We start from the raw sequence: 19445 nt of genomic DNA, 5'->3' as shown, positions 1-19445 counted from the left end.
AAAGACCATTCAGTGCTTATAAGTAAGCTATTGGAAGGGCAATTTCAATAAATAACATGGTTGCCGTAATAAATAGACTACCCGAAAGATCAGTGACTTGATAATCAGTTTCTTTTTATGTATATGGTGGCAAAATTTAATTCAAAGTATACTTCATCTAAGGTATTCAGTAATTTGTACCTTTAATATAAAAAATAAGTGAAAGTCACATACAAGGGTATTTAAATATATATATATATATATATATATATATGTATGTATGTATGTATGTATGTATGTATGTGTATAAATATCCCCAATTATGTCGTTGACTAGATCTTTCTCAAATTTCAGGTGATATGTTACTAGCTGCAGGGGACATAGCCTACCTGGGTGCCTTCACGCCAGAGTATCGTGCCGAGCAAACTTCCCGTTGGCTTCAGGAGTGTAGAGACCAAGGAGTTCCCTGCTCTGGGGAGTTTGAACTTGCTTCGGTAAGTGGAGAGAGAGAGAGAGAGAGAGAGAGAGAGAGAGAGAGAGAGAGAGAGAGAGAAGTTTAATGTGGGGATTTTTACTTTTGGGTTTAACATACCTATTTCAAACTGTTTATTTGTTTATTATATAATTTATTTATTTATCTATCCAACAGGCTCTTGGGGATCCCCTAACCATCAGGGACTGGACTTTGAATGGCCTTCCTACCGATCCCTTCAGCATCGACAACGGTGTCATCATCTGGTAGGATGTTTGAATTAATACAATTTTAGAGTACAAAACCCATATGATGGACATCAAAGATGTCTGTGTGTAGCCCAGGCCAGAAGGCAATGGGAAAAAGTAAAAAGCAGATTGGAGAGTTAGACTCAATCATTGAGGGAGGTGTAGATCTCTATCTTTTTTAAATGGGAACGTTATAAGAGACCAAAATTGAGCATACGAATTCCAAAGCTTCTTGCAGACTGGAGAATGGATTGGTATTGATTGACATCTTAGACCCTGATATATTTTCACACCACATTATGATTCAAGAGGATTCAGTAGTTTCCCTCAACCACTCTAGCCACTACGTTAGATTATGGAAATCAATACATCAAAAAATCCTTATGTCAGCTGCAAGCCATGATAAAAGAGGAGGACTTCACATAATCCATGCCCTTGTAACATACCTTAGGGGACTGACTGTACTGGTAATGAGTTCCAGTAATATTAACTGATGTATATTATTAGTAGCATCGCCAGGTTATTAATAATTCAACGCAGAATATTGGACTATTTTCTGTGATAGGAGACTTTAGCCATAAAGATTATTAATAACCATGTCTACAACATCAAGATGATTTATGAACTCTATTGTGCCAATAATCTTCTCCTTTACACAGAGTGATGAGGTTAATTACGATGGTGATTAATTAACAACTACCGATTATCTGTATTTTTGCTTATAGATGAGGCTAGTTTCTGATGGTATGTTGGTCGTTAGTCATTCAATCTCACATGTTATTAAGAACAAGAAATGCAAACGTGCATTTATCTTTTAACGGGAGGTGAAAGTTATTTGTTTTATTTATGACATAATAAGGGTCGATCTCTTAAGCTGAATTGTGAACTTTTAAAGTAATTTATCATTATCATTAGGATCCTAGTACATGTATTATTATTAATTCTATCATTATCATACTTCGTATTCTTATTATTATCATTGTTATTGTTAATAGTAGTACTAGTACCTTTAATAGCAATAGCACCCAACTGAAATACTAATAACAAATATATTTGGCTGTTTATTCAGCCAATCTTTTCAAATGATAAGATTAACATAGTATTAAAAACTAATGAGGACTTATTATGCCTAACAGCTGACCTCTCTATTCCTTCCAAGTAACACCACCCGCTGGCCCCTCCTGATTGACCCCCAAGGTCAGGCCAACAAATGGATCCGGAACATGGAGAAGGACAATTCGCTCCAGGTGGTCAAGCTTTCGGATCCGGATTTCATCCGGACGTTGGAAAACTGCGTCCAGTTCGGACAGCCGGTCAGTTTCTCTCTCTCTCTCTCTCTCTCTCTCTCTCTCTCTCTCTCTCTCTCATTTATGTCAGCAAACTTAGATACGTTATTTATCATTTATTACAATATCTCTTTCATTCTGTCTCTGAAGTAGCTCCCTGGCCCTTGTGCTGGTCATTGTGGCTTGAATCCTCTCTCTCTCTCTCTCTCTCTCTCTCTCTCTCTCTCTCTCTCTCTCTCTCTCTCAGATTTTTTAAAATTGATAAATTCATATACATTTTTTTATTTCATGCATTTCTAATAGTTTCCTAACTACATCCCTCTCATATATAGGTGCTTCTGGAGAATGTAGGAGAAGAACTAGACCCGATTCTAGAACCACTATTGTTAAAGCAGACGTTCAAACAGAGTGGCTCAACCTGTATCAAGCTGGGAGATGCCACCATAGAGTATTCGGCAGATTTCAGGTAATATGCTGAATTCAGTGCCATTTTATATTAGTAATAGTAATAATAGTTATGATTATAACAGTAATAATAATGATAATACAAATAATTGGGATAATAATAGTTATGATAACTAATTATTGTTGATATTAGTATTATTTTTATCAACATTTCATTACTTTATCTTATTTTTTGCTATTATCATCATAATGATGATGGTGATTGTTATAATTGTTGTTTTCAGATAATGGTGACAACTATAAAATTAAACTAAAATCATAAATGATATATTTATTACTGTAAATAGAAATATAATCATATTCTGGAAGGAAAAGTATTCTATTACTTAATATGCCTTTAGAATTTACAATAATAACAACTGTCATCATCATCATTACCATTGTTATTATTATTATTGTTATTATTATTATTATTATTATTATTATTATTATTATTATTGGTATTATTATTTTTATTATTATTATTATTATTAGTATTGGTATTATTATTATTATTATTATTATTATTATTATTATTATTATTATTATTATAACTGTATACCCTCTCACCTTTCAGAATGTACCTGACTACAAAAATGAGCAACCCCAACTACGTCCCGGAAGTGTCCGTGAAGGTCACCCTCGTTAATTTTGCCTTGACGGGTGCCGGCCTTGAGGACCAGCTGCTCGCCCTCGTAGTGGCTCACGAGAAGCCGGAACTCGAGGAGGAGAGAGTTACCCTCATGCTCCAAACTGCCCAGAATAAAAAGTAAGTCGTACTTGCCTTAAGGAGATGTAGAATGTATGTCAAGTCATGTATGGTAGGTGTTTGGTTCGGTATATATAGGTATTTATATTATATGTATGTGTGTGGATGTATCAGTGTGCTTCTTAGTCAAAATATAACAAGTTATATACATTTATTTCTTTGGCTTTACTTAAATAGTATTATTGCAGACTTAATTAAAGAACTGTATGTCATTTATAGGATTTCCCTTAATCTAAATCTGTTAAAATGCACAAACTTCTAGTACAAGATACAAATAATCTTCCAAATTCTGATTGGATTTTTTTAGAATCCTTTGATCATTCATATGGTTTATAAATATCTGTTTTATTTTTACCCACCATTGGCATTATTACATGTTTTTATTGACTTCCTTCATTCTCATTGTTTTTATCTATATCTATTTTTCATTCAACTTATACTTACTTTAGTGATGCATTAAATCTTCTCTAAAATCTCCTCCTAAATATCCTTAAAAATTCCTAAATCCCCCAACATGCCCCAAAATGTCCCCATCAAAATTCCCCCTCAAAATCTCATTGACAAAAATTTCCTCAAGATTTCACCCCCCCAAAAAAAAAAATCCCTAAAAACAACCTAAAACCTCCACTTCAGGAACCTAAAAGAGCTTGAGGACCGCATCCTGTCGACTTTGTCCTCCTCGAAGGGCAGCATTCTGGAGGACGAGACTGCCATTAACATCCTGAGCGACGCCAATCGCCTGGTGAAGGAGACGCAGGAGAAGCAGGCCATTGCGGAAGAGACAGAGAAGAAGGTGAGGATGATTTCAATGCTGGGTTTACTTACACTATTATAACTACTTTTGCAGCTCCTGCTGTTTTAACTACTATTTTTTTCATCATTGAAGAGAGAGAGAGAGAGAGAGAGAGAGAGAGAGAGAGAGAGAGAGAGAGAGAGAGGTCTTATTGTACTTAGGACATTTTATTCTGTCACTACTGTATCACCACTTCTAATTCATCTACTGCTATTTCTAATTTTACTTTTGTTGCTATGAATAGAATTATTTTTATTGCTATCATCAGTAATATATTTATACATTTGTATATGTAGTTCTACATAAATAAGCAGTTCAATTTTAATTAAATTAGATACTAACTGCTACTCCAGTCAGTCATCTCTATTCCCTGGCATCTTCACATCCTTCTAGATAAACGCTACCCGTCTTGGATACCGCCCCGTTGCCGTGACAGCTTCCATCCTGTTCTTCACACTGCGTGACCTGACCTGCCTCGACCCCATGTACCAGTATTCGCTAACATGGTTCGTCAACCTTTTCTCGAACTCCATTGACAATTCAGAGAAAGCAAGCGAGCTCAATGACCGGCTTGTAGCCCTGAGCAGTCATTTCACCCTGAGTCTTTACCACAATGTCTGCACTGGGCTCTTTGAGAAGGTTAGAGGGTTATGTCTCAAATGATGATAGATTTAGTTATAATGTTTTTTTTTACTGTCTCAATGGATTATTACTGGTCTATGAGTTGTCTTGTTACTTGATAGTGTTTTTTATTATCTTATATCCTGTCTATTGTAAGATATGAATTATTTTATAGCTCTATATCAGTTATGTAAATAGTTGTAATTGTAGCAAGTACTTCATCATGAGGGATCTTATTTTGAATAGTACATTTTCTCTCCTATTGATAGTCCTATTACTGGATAGCAGATATTCCCTAAATACTCCTAATGACAAATTGCAGAATATTTTCTATCCCCATTCCAGGACAAGCTCGTCTTTTCCTTCCTGATGTGCGTCAACCTCCAGCGATCTGAGAACCAGGTGGACGACTCAGAGTGGCTCTTCCTTCTCACAGGGGGCGTGGCTCTGGCGGCTGATCCTGAGCCTAATCCTGCATCTGATTGGCTCCCAGAGACATCTTGGCAGCAGTTTCAGTGGCTCTCTTGCTTAGGGTCATTAAAGGTATCATGTTAATTCCTTTTTATTTTTTTTATCTTGTGTAAGCCTACCTTAAACTTGGTTGAAACCCATCATTGCCACAAAATGATCACATTTAAAGAAGTACACTGGGCGGTTCATAAACTGTAGTGTAGTGACTCTAAGTTAGCCTGGGAGAAGGCATGAGGTTAGTAACTTCAACCCTAGTGACTCTGAGAAGTAAAAAGCAAACATGTTTTGGAGTATCACATTCACTTCATGTCTGGTCGTTTGTTCAATGCAAAGTTAAGCAATGTTGAATCTGGTCAGTTGTTGGATGGTAAACACCTAGGTTGGACAAGCTACTGGAACATCAAATTTAGTGAGCCTTGTTGCTCTCTCATAAACAAAAAAGGTATATATATATATATATATATATATATGCATGTGTTTGTGTGTATGTGTAAATTTCTATTACTTCTTTATGCCCACAGCACCTCGTAGATGATGTGATGTCTAACCTCTGTGACTGGCGAAGAGTCTTCGAGTCCGAATCGCCCCAGAAAGAAACCATCCCCTGTGACCCAGAGAAGCCTTTGACGAGGATGCAGTTGCTCTGTGTTCTGCGTTGTCTCCGTCCAGATAAAGTTGTGGCAGCTATCCAGGATTATGTTGCTGGTAAGATTTTATTTAAGAGTTTTAAAGATTTGGATTTGTGGTTAGATTGAACTTCATATAACAAGTTGAAGATTCTGGTATTTGTCTTTGGATGAGTTTGGATTTTGTGCATATTTTTTTTAGATCTTCTATCTTCTTGTATTGTTGTTAGAATGTTTTGTGTAAATTCCTTTCCCAAAGATCTGTGTTTTATACACACACAAATTTAGGTGTATATATATATATATATATATATGTGTGTGTGTGTGTGTGTGTGTGTATACAATATATATATATATATATATATATGTGTGTGTGTGTGTGAGAGATTTTTATTTACTTCAATACAATTTTTTAATTCAACTCCTTCTATATTGTTTGTAAATATATTCAAGATGAATTGAATCCATATATGATATATCAAGATCTGTGAATCAAAAGAATTTACTTGAATTATATTAAAATCAACTTTGTTATTATATAATTACTTTTTGCTGGTAGAAAATGCTATGTAATGTCTCAAAAGTTTGGTTTGGAAAATATTCTAAATGTTTATACATATGAGTGTTTCATGTACTAACTGTGTTTTGAGAGTAAATCAACAGCAAAGAGGTTCTTTGTAAAATGGTCAAAATTAAGTGCCTTATCATGCTGCATCCATTTATAAAATGTGTCTTATCCTCTATGAAATGCTTTGTAAAATGTGAATCATTACCTAACCTGTTAAGTGTCCCCCCTGGACCAGGTTGCCGCTAACGTACCATCACGCTTTTTTTGCCCTGAGCGGTCATTTCACTAATGATAATTTTTCAAAGTTAATATCATTTCTTTATGCTTATAATTTGTATTTATAGTTAAAAGTAGGGATATTAATTAAATGGTAGAGTAAAAAAGACAATTAATACTACTATTATTTCATTTCAAATGGCTACATAATACTGAATATTATAATGGGTTCTTTTTATATTACATCGTAAATCTTACGCCTGGATAAGCAACAGAAGCAAAGGGATAAGTCTCTCTCTCTCTCTCTCTCTCTCTCTCTCTCTCTCTCTCTCTCCTCATATCGTTTCCTGTATAGTTTTCAAATATGTTCGTCATACATTTGTACATTATTTATCCATTTTATTCTCTCTCTCTCTCTCTCTCTCTCTCTCTCTCTCTCTCTCTCTCGGCATTTCCTTTAATATATTGTTTTGTGAAATTTCGTTGTCCAGTCATTTGGTAATGAGAAGTCATTTTCGCTTTCGGCATCGAAAGAAAACTTTGTTTCTTCAATATACTCATCACTGGAGGATTCAGAACTAGTGCTCTCATTATCAAACAGGTTATCATTATCAAATTCCTCAAAAAGAATATAATTTATTTCATCTAAAGAAATAACCTTCCTCTTTAGACCGTTCATTACAAAAGGAACAACAAACAACCAATTCCACATGAACGCCCGAAGCGCACTGATAGGAAGCCAGTTTTCTAACATCAAGCTACCCTCAGAAAAATAGTTGCCAGACATCATATAAGTTTCTATTTACAGCCCCCATATGCTGAGAGTGTTGCCAAGTGGTGATCCTATACTTACTATACGAGTAAACGTAATATCACGAGACTGACGGCTTGAAAAAGGCAATTAAAGTCATGAACGGAATATGCAATTGAAGGCGGTACCGAGTAGATCGTGGTGAACGGTTTATCACGTGGGTGACGCTTAACAGGTTAATAGGCACTTTGTAAATGAATTCTCCTCATACTGGAGGCACTTTGTAATAAAATGCAAAAGCTCTTGTAAAGCTTCTAGAACATTAAACTTTAATCTTTTGCTAACTTTTGTTTGTTTTATAATTATGATTCATTCGTAACGTTATTAAAATTACTCATATTAATCATTAAAATCACCATGTGTCTCATGTATACATCAACACATCTTCAGTATATAAATTTAAATAAAACTGAACTTATCCAGCAAAATTCATTTGTACTAAATGTTATTCTTAATACAGTATTAAAACCTAGTTTTAGTGCATTGAGGTCTATTTACTATTATAATCCACAGATTTATTAGGCAAGGCGTACATAGAAGCCCCTCCCTTTGACCTGGCACGCACCTACGTGGACTCTAACTGTTGTCTTCCCTTGATCTTCCTCTTGACCCCGGGTGCTGATCCCACCAATCTCCTCCTCAAGTTTGCTGAAGATCAGGTAAAACTCAGAGTTCCCAGTATTTAGTCTAAAGTTCTATTTTTATAGATTATATTATCATTGCTACTAGTTGGAAAACCAAAATCCTACAAGCCAAAAGACCCCAGGAGGGAAAGGATCATAGCACAGAAAAAAAATAAAGAGTACTGTATACTTTCAAAGATAAGAATAAGCATATTAAGAAAAATAAGTATCTTGAATCAATAGGTAACATATAACCTATGAAATTAAAATTCCTTGAGTATCATTGCTCCTGGTGTGAATGTACTTTAGTCATCTCTTCATAATAGAATGGTTTCTGTTGCCCCTCTTCTTAACAGAAGGACCTTTGTCCCAAATAACTGTGCAAGGTTTATTGGGACCTGTATTTGCCAGGAAATACCCATTCCCCTTCTACAGTAGGTGGAGCCCCCACCTAAAACTGCAATAGAATCCGTGTAGGTAAAAAGGTTGTCCCCTGTAGCCTCTGTGAGGAGTGGTGTACAATCATTTGTTCACCTAATGTGTTCATAACTTACTTTTTTTTCTTCAGAAGGAAATCTACATGCCCTTGGAACTAATAATCTCCCATAAGGCAGTAGATACAGTGATAATGTTCAGACAGTCATCTTTTCTCACTCGGCCTGACATTAATGAATTACTATTGATACTCCTCTTGTGGCTGAAGAGCCTCACTGTTACCTCAGTTTTTCCGTACAACAGACAGCTAAAGCCTCCTGCAAGGCTCAAAAAGTTTTTTTTTCATAAATCGTAACTCTCAGTTGTAAACACAGCAAGGTAGAGTGAATGATAAAATACTCTTTGAATTGTGAATCATTTGAAAATTTTTATTTTTTGAGCAGGGTATGGGTGGAGAGCGCCTCCAGAGCGTGTCCCTGGGGCAAGGGCAAGGCCCCGTTGCCAGGCGTCTCATTGAGGAAGGAATGCGCATAGGAACCTGGGTCCTACTGCAGAACTGTCATCTTGCTAAGTCATTTATGCCTCAGTTGGAAAAGGTGAGTCAGTTCTCATTTACATAATCTTCCCTCCATTAGGTGTGTGTGTTTCTTCACTTTAATTTCAGCCTTTCATTTTTCATTTGTGTAGGTTTGGGCAAGATTTGGGCACTAGGTTACTGAACTATGAGGCCATGTTGTTTGGTAACATTGTCCCTTTAAGTGATAATGTTTGTCCATATGCAAGGGACATTATAGTAATTGTTGGAACTCATTGGGTGAGGAAATTCAATTTTTTTTTTTAGAAATGAGCTGAAGCAATGGTTTTACATCAAAATACAGATGACTTGATAATAAGTATTCATTAAATACTTTCTGTTACTCAAGGAATGCACTTCTAAGCCATTCTGGTACAGATATAGCTGGCTTTATACCAGCATAGTCCCCCCTCCAGAATTATGACCCAGAATTAGCTTGGATAGAGATGGGGCTTGGGTGCTGATCATATAATATATGGGCAGTCTCTAGGGCATTTCCTGCTAGCTAGGGTAATGTCACTGTCCCTTGCCTCTGCCATTCATGAGCGACCTTTAAACCTTCAAACCTTAAGTCCTGATGTCCTAATGTAGACCTCTGTTCCCATATAACCTCTTCACTACCTTTTATCTTATTTCCATTTATCCATTTGTAATCATTTTCATGATCGACTGTTTGCTTTTTGTATTTTAGCTGTGTATTATTTCTATCACTTGCCTACATTTTCATCGTTTCTACTGTCATTCTCCCATTTAATTTTACTGTTATTTGTTACCAGGTATCAATTATTTAGTTTCATTGGTTATATTACACTACAATAAAATTTTTCCACTTTCTATCATTTTATTTATGTATTCAAGTTTATATATTTATTAATTTGTTGTCATTTACAGTATTTATTTCCATATTTATTTATTTACCTAATATTTGTTATTGATGTCATTTATTTATTTATTCATTGTCATTGTTCTATTTATCTATTCATCTATTTGTTGTCATTAATTTATTTATCCATTCAGATATTCATTATCATTTATTTATTTATCTACTAATCTTTTCATTGAAAATTTTATCCCTTACCCTTTTCTGAATTACCTATCAAATTATTCATCATCATTAATGAATTGTATTTACTTAACTATAAACTCTTCCTATTCATCTATCCATCATCGATTATTCATATATTCATCCATTCATCTACTCGTCACCATAGTTATGCGAAGACCTCAACCCGGAAACCACTCACGCCGACTTCCGTCTCTGGCTGACCAGTTACCCGGCAGCACATTTCCCCGTCAGCGTCCTGCAATCAAGTATCAAGATGGTAACCGAGCCTCCCAAGGGCCTAAGGGCAAATCTGAAAAGGTAAGTCATGTAAACCTCTTTTTTTAATCGTTTGGTCTGGATCAAATTAGGTCACCGTTGGCCGTTTTGTTGTTTTCAATGAAATTAAGGTCTCTTTTGCTATTGTCTGGTATCGGTCAAATTAGGTCAGTTTGTAGACCATTCTGTTGTTTTGAATTAGATTGTGGTCAATTTTGATAAATAGGTTTCCCATTGACTTTGCAGTTTACATTTAAAAAGTAAAATGTTTTGGCGGCTTCCACAAAGTCCTTATTGCCAGATTATTAAGTTGTTTAAATTAATCAGGTCCCCTTTTATATATACATTTTCCATCAGCTTTGCACAGGTTACATTTAACAGGTGTAAGGTTTTGGCCGCATCTATAAAGTCCCTTATTTTGACGCTGTCAGAGTATTGAAGCCTTTAAAGGCATTCAGACCATGTACTAAAGGAATTCATTGTTGTCGATATTAAAGATGTTTATTTAATTCTTTTTTTCATAATACAGTTTTTTTCAATATTTAACTTAGCCGGTGATTATAATAGCTGCAACTCTGTTGCTCGACAGAAAAACTCTACGGAAAAATTCGCCAGCGATCGCTACACAGGTAGGGGGTGTACTCAACAGCGCCATCTGTCGTTCAGATACCCAGTACTCATTGTAAACAAAGAACTCAATTTTCTCTCTGTCGAGCTATCGACAAGACGCTCTTATTCGCTGTTGCTAAACTGGAGTTTTTTCACAACTAATTGGTGAAGTACTTTATTCTAGTTTTGAGCTTTCGCTATGCAGGTGTTTTATCTTCATCTTAAATCTTGAACTCGTTTTGGATAGATTTAATTATGGTGACAAAGAGAGTATGGACTTTCTTTCACTTTTAAATGGCCGACCCTTCCCTTAGACGGAAGTGTGTTTAGGCTTTTAGTAATTCTTATCACGTTATAGATTTTCCTCTATATATTTTATATCTCTCCGCCTTTATTAGGCCTCTTCGATTAACTTTCCATTTATTATAAACATATAAAAATAAATTTTAATGTTTTGTTTATATAGACCTTTCCTGAGAGTAGGCGGTCCTAACTTGGAAACCGAAGTTAATCAACGTTGAGCCCTTTATATCGTAATTAGCTTTTAAAGAGCTAAGGATTTAAAACTTTTTAAATGTAATATTTTATGAAAGAATTTCTTTGATAGTCTTCGTACTGTTTTCAAAGATGAACTAACGTTTAGTTTTTTTATGCTACGCAGTTGTTGACGTTCAGGACGTTCAACATGCGCTCTATCGTTACGATAGAGAGAGAGTGTATCACGGTTTCACTTTGCAGTAAAAGTAAATCGATTCTGACGTTTTGTTCATTCTTTCTTAGCTTAAATGTTTTAAATTCTAATTTAAAGGAACTTTTTATTGAAAAACCTTTCAGTTTTTTCCTTTAGTCAAATAACATGTTTTTTTGACGAAATATAATTGGGCTCTTCTCTTAGGTGCGAAATCAAGAGAGAAAGAGAGAGAGAGATAGAGACGGAGGGAGAGAGAGGAGAGAAAACGTTCCGTTCAAGCGGGTAACGTTGTTCTCGTGTTACTCGCGTCCCTAGTCGCTGTACGGGGAGGAAGGATAAAACGTTTTTAGGTTTTTATTCTCGTCCCCAGGCTATGTGCGGTGAGAGATTGAAAACGTAGTTATATGAACTAGTGTTTAGTCTCTTTCCCAGCCACTGATTTTTTTTTATCTTAAAATATGTTTTCTGTTTTTTGCTGGTATTAATGAGCTTGCATTATACGACTGATTTCGCAATTACTACCTTTTAATGAAGGGTAGAATTGCGTGTTTCAGGTAGAAATAAGTGCAAAACAGAAAATCGAAGTGATAAAGTGATATGCGCAAAGTGTTACAGTGTTGCGTCCGAGGCGCAAAGTGTTACAGTGTTGCGTCCGAGGGTTCGTCTGTTCGTGCCTGTCGTTCACCTAGTCCGGGACCTCTTGCATGCTCCCAAGCCCAGGGGAGAAGTAATGTCAAACGACTTATGGGTTCGAGAGGCCTTGTCCAACGAACAGACGTTTTTCCCTCTATGGTATCGGGTGTATCTTACCAAGATCTCCCCTACCATAAGACGAGAGAGACGTTGTTTCTCCTCGTCATCCGAAGGCTTTTCGCATAAGAAACCTGTCACAAGGTTTCGAAGCCCTTAAGCGAAAGTCAGTCCTTTCAGGACAGGTCCAGCGTCCTGGTTTCAACCATTAGGACAGCTCTGACCCTATGCAGTCATTGGATAACTGCTCGCCGCCTAACAAAAGCGTAACACAGACTCCGAGAGTCTTTTTTTGTAGGCAAAGTGTTGCGGTCACAGACGTTACCTTCGTCTCTTACCACAACCATTTCCGTTGATCCTTAATGGGTTGTATGGCAAGACATGCAGTATATGCTTGCCTCCCTTATGGAAGACTATTCTACCGATTAGTCCGTTGAGTCTAGCCGTTTATCTCATCGATATCCTGGCTTTCAGCCAACCTAACGTTCCTTTGTGCTTACTGTTGACGTTGGCGTAGCTTAGTCACGTCAGTCAGGTTGTTTAGAACCACACTCGATGCGGTCTCGTGTGGTTTTTCAGCCGCATTTGGACGTTAGGCCACTTGCTGATGCTCCTGTTGACGTTCAAGACGTTCACTAACAATCGGAGTTGACTTGTTTTGACGCTGTGCGTCAACCTCCGCATTCTAGAGTCGTTTTGACAGCTCAGTCTAGGCAGTCAAAGTAGTCTCGAGTGGACGCTGTGCGTCCTCACGCACCTGTTGTGGTTGACAGTTCAGTTGTTGACAGTTCACAGACTGTCAAGCAGTTACATGACGTTGCGTTCTGGTCCGCTACTAATGCACCAGTGAGTGTGGACTCTGCTTGTAAAGCATTGCCACCACGGTAGGTCTCTCCCTTACTTGAGACTCAGCTTTTATCGGACAAGGTTCCTGTAGATGAGGAAGTTGCTGTTCTCCCTCCTACTGATATTCCCTTGAGGACTCTGTCAGATGGAGAGGAGCCTAAAGCTGCTTAGCCTCCTATGGACTTTAATTAAATCATGATGATTTTTTTAAGGATCTTCGTCCGGATCTTTTTGTAACTGCTGCTCCTCGTTCGCCTAAACATCAGAGCTTACACTAGGCCTAGCTACTTCGAAGCCGTTGTTTTTAAGCTAGTGCTCTCTCGCTCTCCTAGAGAGCGTTACGTTGGCTAGGCGACTGGTTTTTCACCAGGAGGAGTTTGGGGGATACAGCCTTTGCTTTCCCTTCTTTTAAACTGGTTTATAGAGCGAGAGTCTGATATGACACGAGAGAAGTTCTCGGCTTGGGAGTTCATGCCTCTGCCCAGATAGACTTCTCAATTCTGGTAGACTCTCCCTGGCGCCTAGCCAGGAGACGCTCCAAGTTGTTTACAGGTCAACTTCACAGCTGTTTTCGAGCCTTTGAAGTTTTGCTGTACAATTATGTCACGCATAACAAGGCTTTCAGGGATGGTAAACGGTTCCGCCTCAGTCGCTAACCCCGTCTGTTGCCACACCTGCTCCCGTAGACCCTAAATGGGCTTTGCTGCAAGACATGCAGTCCAAGATTGCGTCCTTGATAGAGGACTTAAATGCGGAGAAGGTTGCTACCGAACCTTCTGGCCAACAACCTTCCAACCGGTCGGTTGTGCGCCCTGTTGACGCTGAGGTAACCTACTCGCGTCTGCCAGTTGAGGTGGTTCCTCCACCGATGCGACCCAGTGTGGGTTGCCAGCCGCACGTTGACGTTAAGCGACGCTCGGAGGTGGTTGTTGACGTTCAGGACGTTCAACAACCAGCAGAGGTGACTTGTTTTGACGAAGTGCGTCAACCTCAGCAACCCGGTAGGGTGTTGACTGCACAACCCAGACGGTCTAGACAGTCTCGGGTTGACGCTGTGCTTCCTCGCGCACCCATGGTTGTTGACAGTTCACAGACTGTGCAGCAGTTCCATGATATTGCGTCCGGCTCCGTCACGCATCCACCAGTGCGACCGGACTCAGCGAGCCAGACGTTGCCCACTCCGTTGCCGTTTCCTCATCAGTTTTCGGATGAGGAACCCTCTGATGAGGACGTTGCTGAACAACAAGACGATCAGCCCCCAGCCCTGCTATCCATCCAGAAGATGCTGAAGAAGGAACGCTGCTCAGTCAGGCTGTGGATGAGTCTGGTAGGGACGCTGTCATCCGTGGAACAATTTGTGTCACTAGGAAGACTACACCTCCATCCTCTTCAATACCATCTAGCTTTTCACTGGAAAAAGGACAAGACGCTAGAAGCGGTCTCGATCCCGGTTTCCAAAAAGATAAAGTCTTGTCTGACTTGGTGAAAGGACAATATCAACCTAAGAGAGGGTCTTCCCCTGGCTGTTCAGACTCCCAACCACGTTCTCTTCTCGGACGCATCGGACGTAGGCTGGGGTGCGACATTAGACGGTCGGGAATGCTCGGGAATATGGAAATCGAGTCAAAGGACAATGCATATCAACTGCAAGGAGCTACTGGCAGTACGTCTGGCCTGGAAAAGCTTCAGGTCTCTCCTTCAAGGCAAAGTGGTGGAGGTGAACTCGGACAACACCACGGCTTTGGCGTACATCTCCAAGCAAGGAGGGACCTACTCTCTGACGTTGTACGAGATCGCAAGGGACCTCCTCACCTGGTCAAAAGGTCTAAACATATCACTAGTAACGAGGTTCATCCAAGGCAACTTGAATGTCATGGCAGATTGTCTCAGTCGGAAGGGACAAATAATTCCAACAGAATGGACCCTCCACAAGGATGTATGCAAGAGACTTTGGGCCACCTGGGGCCAGCCAACCATAGATCTCTTCGCAACCTCGATGACCAAGAGGCTCCCAATATTTTGCTCACCAATCCCGGACCCAGCAGCAGTTTATATAGATGCCTTTCTCCTAGATTAGTCACATCTAGATCTATATGCATTCCCTCCGTTCAAGATTGTCAACAAGGTACTGCAGAAGTTCGCCTCTCACGAAGGGACAAGGTTGATGCTAGTTGCTCCCCTTTGGCCCGCGAGAGAATGGTTCACCGAGGTACTTCGATGGCTAGTAGACGTTCCCAGAACACTTCCCCTAAGGGTGGACCTTCTACGTCAGCCACACGTAAAGAAGGTACACCAAGGCCTCCACGCTCTTCGTCTGACTGCCCTCAGACTATCGAAAGACTCTCGAGAGCTAGAGGCTTTTCGAAGGAGGCAGCCAGAGCTATTGCTAGAGCAAGGAGAACATCCACCCTTAGAGTCTACCAATCGAAGTGGGAAATCTTCTGAAACTGGTGCAAGTCAGTATCCGTATCCTCGACCAGTACCTCTGTAACTCAAATAGCTGACTTCCTCTTATATCTGAGGAAAGAACGATCTCTTTCAGCTCCCACTATCAAGGGTTACAGAAGCATGTTGGCATCAGTCTTCCGTCACAGAGGCTTAGATCTTTCCAACAATAAAGATCTACAGGACCTCCTTAAGTCTTTTGAGACCACGAAGGAGCGTCGTTTGGTTACACCGGGTTGGAATTTAGACGTAGTACTAAGATTCCTTATGTCAGACAGGTTCGAGCTGCTACAATCAGCCTCCCTGAAAGATCTCACCTTAAAGACTCTTTTCCTGGTATGCTTAGCCACAGCTAAAAGAGTCAGTGAGATTCATGCCTTCAGCAAGAACATAGGATTCTCATCTGAAACGGCTACATGTTCTCTACAACTTGGTTTTCTAGCCAAAAACGAGCTGCCTTCTCGACCTTGGCCAAAATCGTTCGATATTCCTAGCTTATCGTATATGGTTGGAAATGAACTAGAAAGAGTCTTATGCCCTGTAAGAGCTCTTAAGTTCTATTTAAAACGAACTAAACCTTTACGAGGCCCGTCTGAAGCTTTATGGTGTTCAGTTAAGAAACCATCTTTGCCTATGTCAAAGAATGCTTTATCCTATTTTATCAGACTGTTAATACGAGAAGCTCATTCCCATCTGAATGAGGAAGACCAAGCTTTGCTGAAGGTAAGGACACACGAAGTTAGAGCTGTCGCAACTTCCGTGGCCTTTAAACAAAATAGATCTCTGCAAAGTATAATCGACGCAACCTATTGGAGAAGCAAGTCAGTGTTCGCGTCTTTTTATCTTAAGGATGTCCAGTCTCTTTACGAGAACTGCTACACTCTGGGACCATTCGTAACAGCGAGTGCAGTAGTGGGTGAGGGCTCAACCACTACAATTCCCTAATTCCATAACCTTTTTAATCTTTCTCTTGAAATGTTTTTATTGTTGTTTTTGGGTTTTCCGGAAGGCTAAGAAGCCTTTCGCATCCTGGTTGATTTGGCGGGTGGTCAAAGTCATTTCTTGAGAAGCGCCTAGATTAGAGGTTTTGATGAGGTCCTGTTGTATGGGTTGCAACCCTTGATACTTCAGATCCTAGGGGTCGCTCAGCATCCTAAGAGGATCGCGAGGCTCCGTAAGGAAGACGTACTTAAAAAGGCAGAGTAATTGTTCAAGTCGACTTCCTTACCAGGTACCTATTTATTTTGTTTTTGTTATTTTGATAACTTCTAAAATGAAATAAAAATTCTTAGCTCATATGATGTAAACATATTTTGCTGGTCTCTACCCACCCCCCTGGGTGTGAATCAGCTATTATAATCACCGGCTAAGTTAAATATTGAAAAATGTTATTTTGATAATAAAATAAATTTTTGAATATACTTACCCGGTGATTATAAATTAAAGGACCCTCCCTTCCTCCCCAATAGAGACGCAGTGGGACGAGGAGAAAATTGAGTTCTTTGTTTACAATGAGTACTGGGTATCTGAACGACAGATGGCGCTGTTGAATACACCCCCTACCTGTGTAGCGATCGCTGGCGAATTTTTCCGTAGAGTTTTTCTGTCGAGCAACAGAGTTGCAGCTATTATAATCACCGGGTAAGTATATTCAAAAATTTATTTTATTATCAAAATAACATTTTTCCTACTATTAAGTAGAAGTTACTTATTAGTTTTCCCACATTGTTTCATTATATAGCAGTATCATTTTGACATACAGTAATTACATTAGTATGATGAGATGATAGATTTTGCAAATCAAGTAAAGAACTTTGTTCTAACATTTATTTGCTTTTACCAAGTGATCTTTTTTTTATTTGATGCCCAAAAAGTCATTCTAATTGAGGACATGTTGACTGTGATTACTTGAATTTCTTTTACATACCGGTATATTAGTATACCTGATCATGTTGTTAGAGCCTAGTTAGTCACCTAACGTAGTTATTGACAACTAATTTTCTGGTTTAGATATACAGTTAACTATCTGACAATATTACTCATGACTGCAGCAAATTTTATACCTATTGCAGTGCTTCTTTTTCCAAAGCAAAAAGTCTCCCTTGAAATATATCTGTTACTGTGTTTTGAAGATGTATTCTTAGTCTTATCATTAGAGTTTTAGTTATATAGCATCAAAAAGTAACACTTATGTAGACGTGTTTTTTTATACTTTTAGATGTAATCTTGGCGTTGGATATGTTTTATTTCTTATGTAGCCTTTGCTATATAGATATATTATTTAGTTGGCATAGTCTTTGTCTTATATGTGTATTAATTTGTTATCATAGTCTTTTTCTTAGTACATGATTTTATTATACAGTACAGTACTGTATGTTATTGTATCTTTAAACCTTCAAGTCTTTCCAGTTATTTGTTTTAGGATAAATTTTTGCTGCTGTTTTTGAATAGATTTAATTTACATACTTTTTTTCCAAGAGTCTTATCTGATGTATACCTGGAGCATAAATGATTTATTGTAATTTTATTCTTATCAAATATTTGCAATTGTTCGTTCAAGATTATTATCCAGCAAAACAAGAGAACATTTTTAACCATCCTAGAGAGGATTGACAATCCATTTCCTTCAAGTGTCTAAAAGAAAAAACAGTAGTAAATTATTCTTTTGAGCATTTCAGCAGAAAAAAAGGTGACTGTTCCATTAAGTAGCCATTAGTTCAATTGTTTATAAATGATTGATACTGGTTTCTACAAGATTCAATCCTTTAAATGTCTGAAAAATATCGGCAATACTTCTTTCAAGTACCTGAAAGAGTCAAAACTTTGAGTGTCTAGAAGAAATTATCTATAAATGATTAACAGAATCTTCAAATGCATATTATAGCCTTGATACCCTTGATAGCCTTTTTTAGCCTTTTTATTGCCTTTTTAGCCATTTTATAGCCTTTCTACCCCTGCCTAAAAACTTATGAGCACAAAAATTATTGACAATTATTCCTTCAAGTGACTGGAAGATTGGAATTTTTGATTGCATAAAAAATTTACCAGTACAAAAATGACTGATACCTATTCCTTCCAGTGAATGGAAGATTCAAATTTTTGATGGCCTAAATATTTATTAGTACAAAGATGATTGACACCTATTCCTTCAAGTGACTGGGAGATTGAAATTTTTAATTTCCAAAAAATTTATCATTGCAAAAATGATTGACAACTATTCTTTCAAGGGACTGGAAGATTCGACCATTTAATTGCCTAAAAAGGTGTGTGTCTAAAGATTATTAGCATTTGTTCCTTCAAGTGCCTGGAAAATTCAAGCTTTTTATTGCTTTAAAATGTATTTGTCTAAAAATGATTGACAGCTATACTTTCAAGTGACCAGAAGATTCGAACTTATTGCTTAAGAAAATTTTCATTTAATATGATTTGCATTTGTTCCCTTGAGTGCATGGAAGTCTCGAACCTTGAAAAGTGTCGGAAAAGGACTTGATAACTGTTCCTGTAAGTGATTAAAAGGGAATTTCCATATTTCATGAAGACGTGTAAATGACCATTCGGAGCTGTACTTCTCTTAATTAAGTCCAAAAAGCATTGGGAACTGTTCGCAAAGTTTCTAGAAATTATTTGTAACTATTTTTTTTTAGACCAACAATAATTTTGGGATTCATAAATGAAAAATTCTTTCCAAGCATTCATAATCTTTCGTTGATATTCAACTGAATAAGTAATTCTTTCACAAAGGATTACTTACTTTAACCCATTTGATTTTTTAGATATGTATTTTGGAATTTTTATATCAACTACAGGTCAATTTATAAGTCTTGTACCAATAGACTCATTTCCAAAA

General features: G+C 37.9%; 1 protein-coding gene across 1 annotated transcript in view; it reads left to right on the top strand.

Annotated features, from left to right (window-relative positions):
• The window catches only part of LOC137652936 (dynein axonemal heavy chain 7-like), a 170904-nt gene that overhangs the window by 126906 nt on the left and 24553 nt on the right, over positions 1–19445 (top strand). Inside the window, exons 62-73 of the mRNA XM_068386330.1 lie at positions 334–473; positions 629–717; positions 1859–2012; positions 2318–2451; positions 3007–3198; positions 3832–3991; positions 4385–4630; positions 4958–5155; positions 5605–5788; positions 7818–7963; positions 8806–8958; positions 10148–10299. Of these exons, the coding sequence (XP_068242431.1) occupies positions 334–473; positions 629–717; positions 1859–2012; positions 2318–2451; positions 3007–3198; positions 3832–3991; positions 4385–4630; positions 4958–5155; positions 5605–5788; positions 7818–7963; positions 8806–8958; positions 10148–10299 (1948 nt within the window). The remainder of the gene's footprint in view (positions 1–333; positions 474–628; positions 718–1858; positions 2013–2317; positions 2452–3006; positions 3199–3831; positions 3992–4384; positions 4631–4957; positions 5156–5604; positions 5789–7817; positions 7964–8805; positions 8959–10147; positions 10300–19445) is intronic.

The sequence above is a fragment of the Palaemon carinicauda genome, chromosome 14 (assembly GCF_036898095.1).
Source record: "Palaemon carinicauda isolate YSFRI2023 chromosome 14, ASM3689809v2, whole genome shotgun sequence".
Classification (NCBI taxonomy): domain Eukaryota; kingdom Metazoa; phylum Arthropoda; class Malacostraca; order Decapoda; family Palaemonidae; genus Palaemon; species Palaemon carinicauda.
Note: the sequence above shows the minus strand (reverse complement) of the source record. Positions and strands in the feature narration are given on the sequence as shown.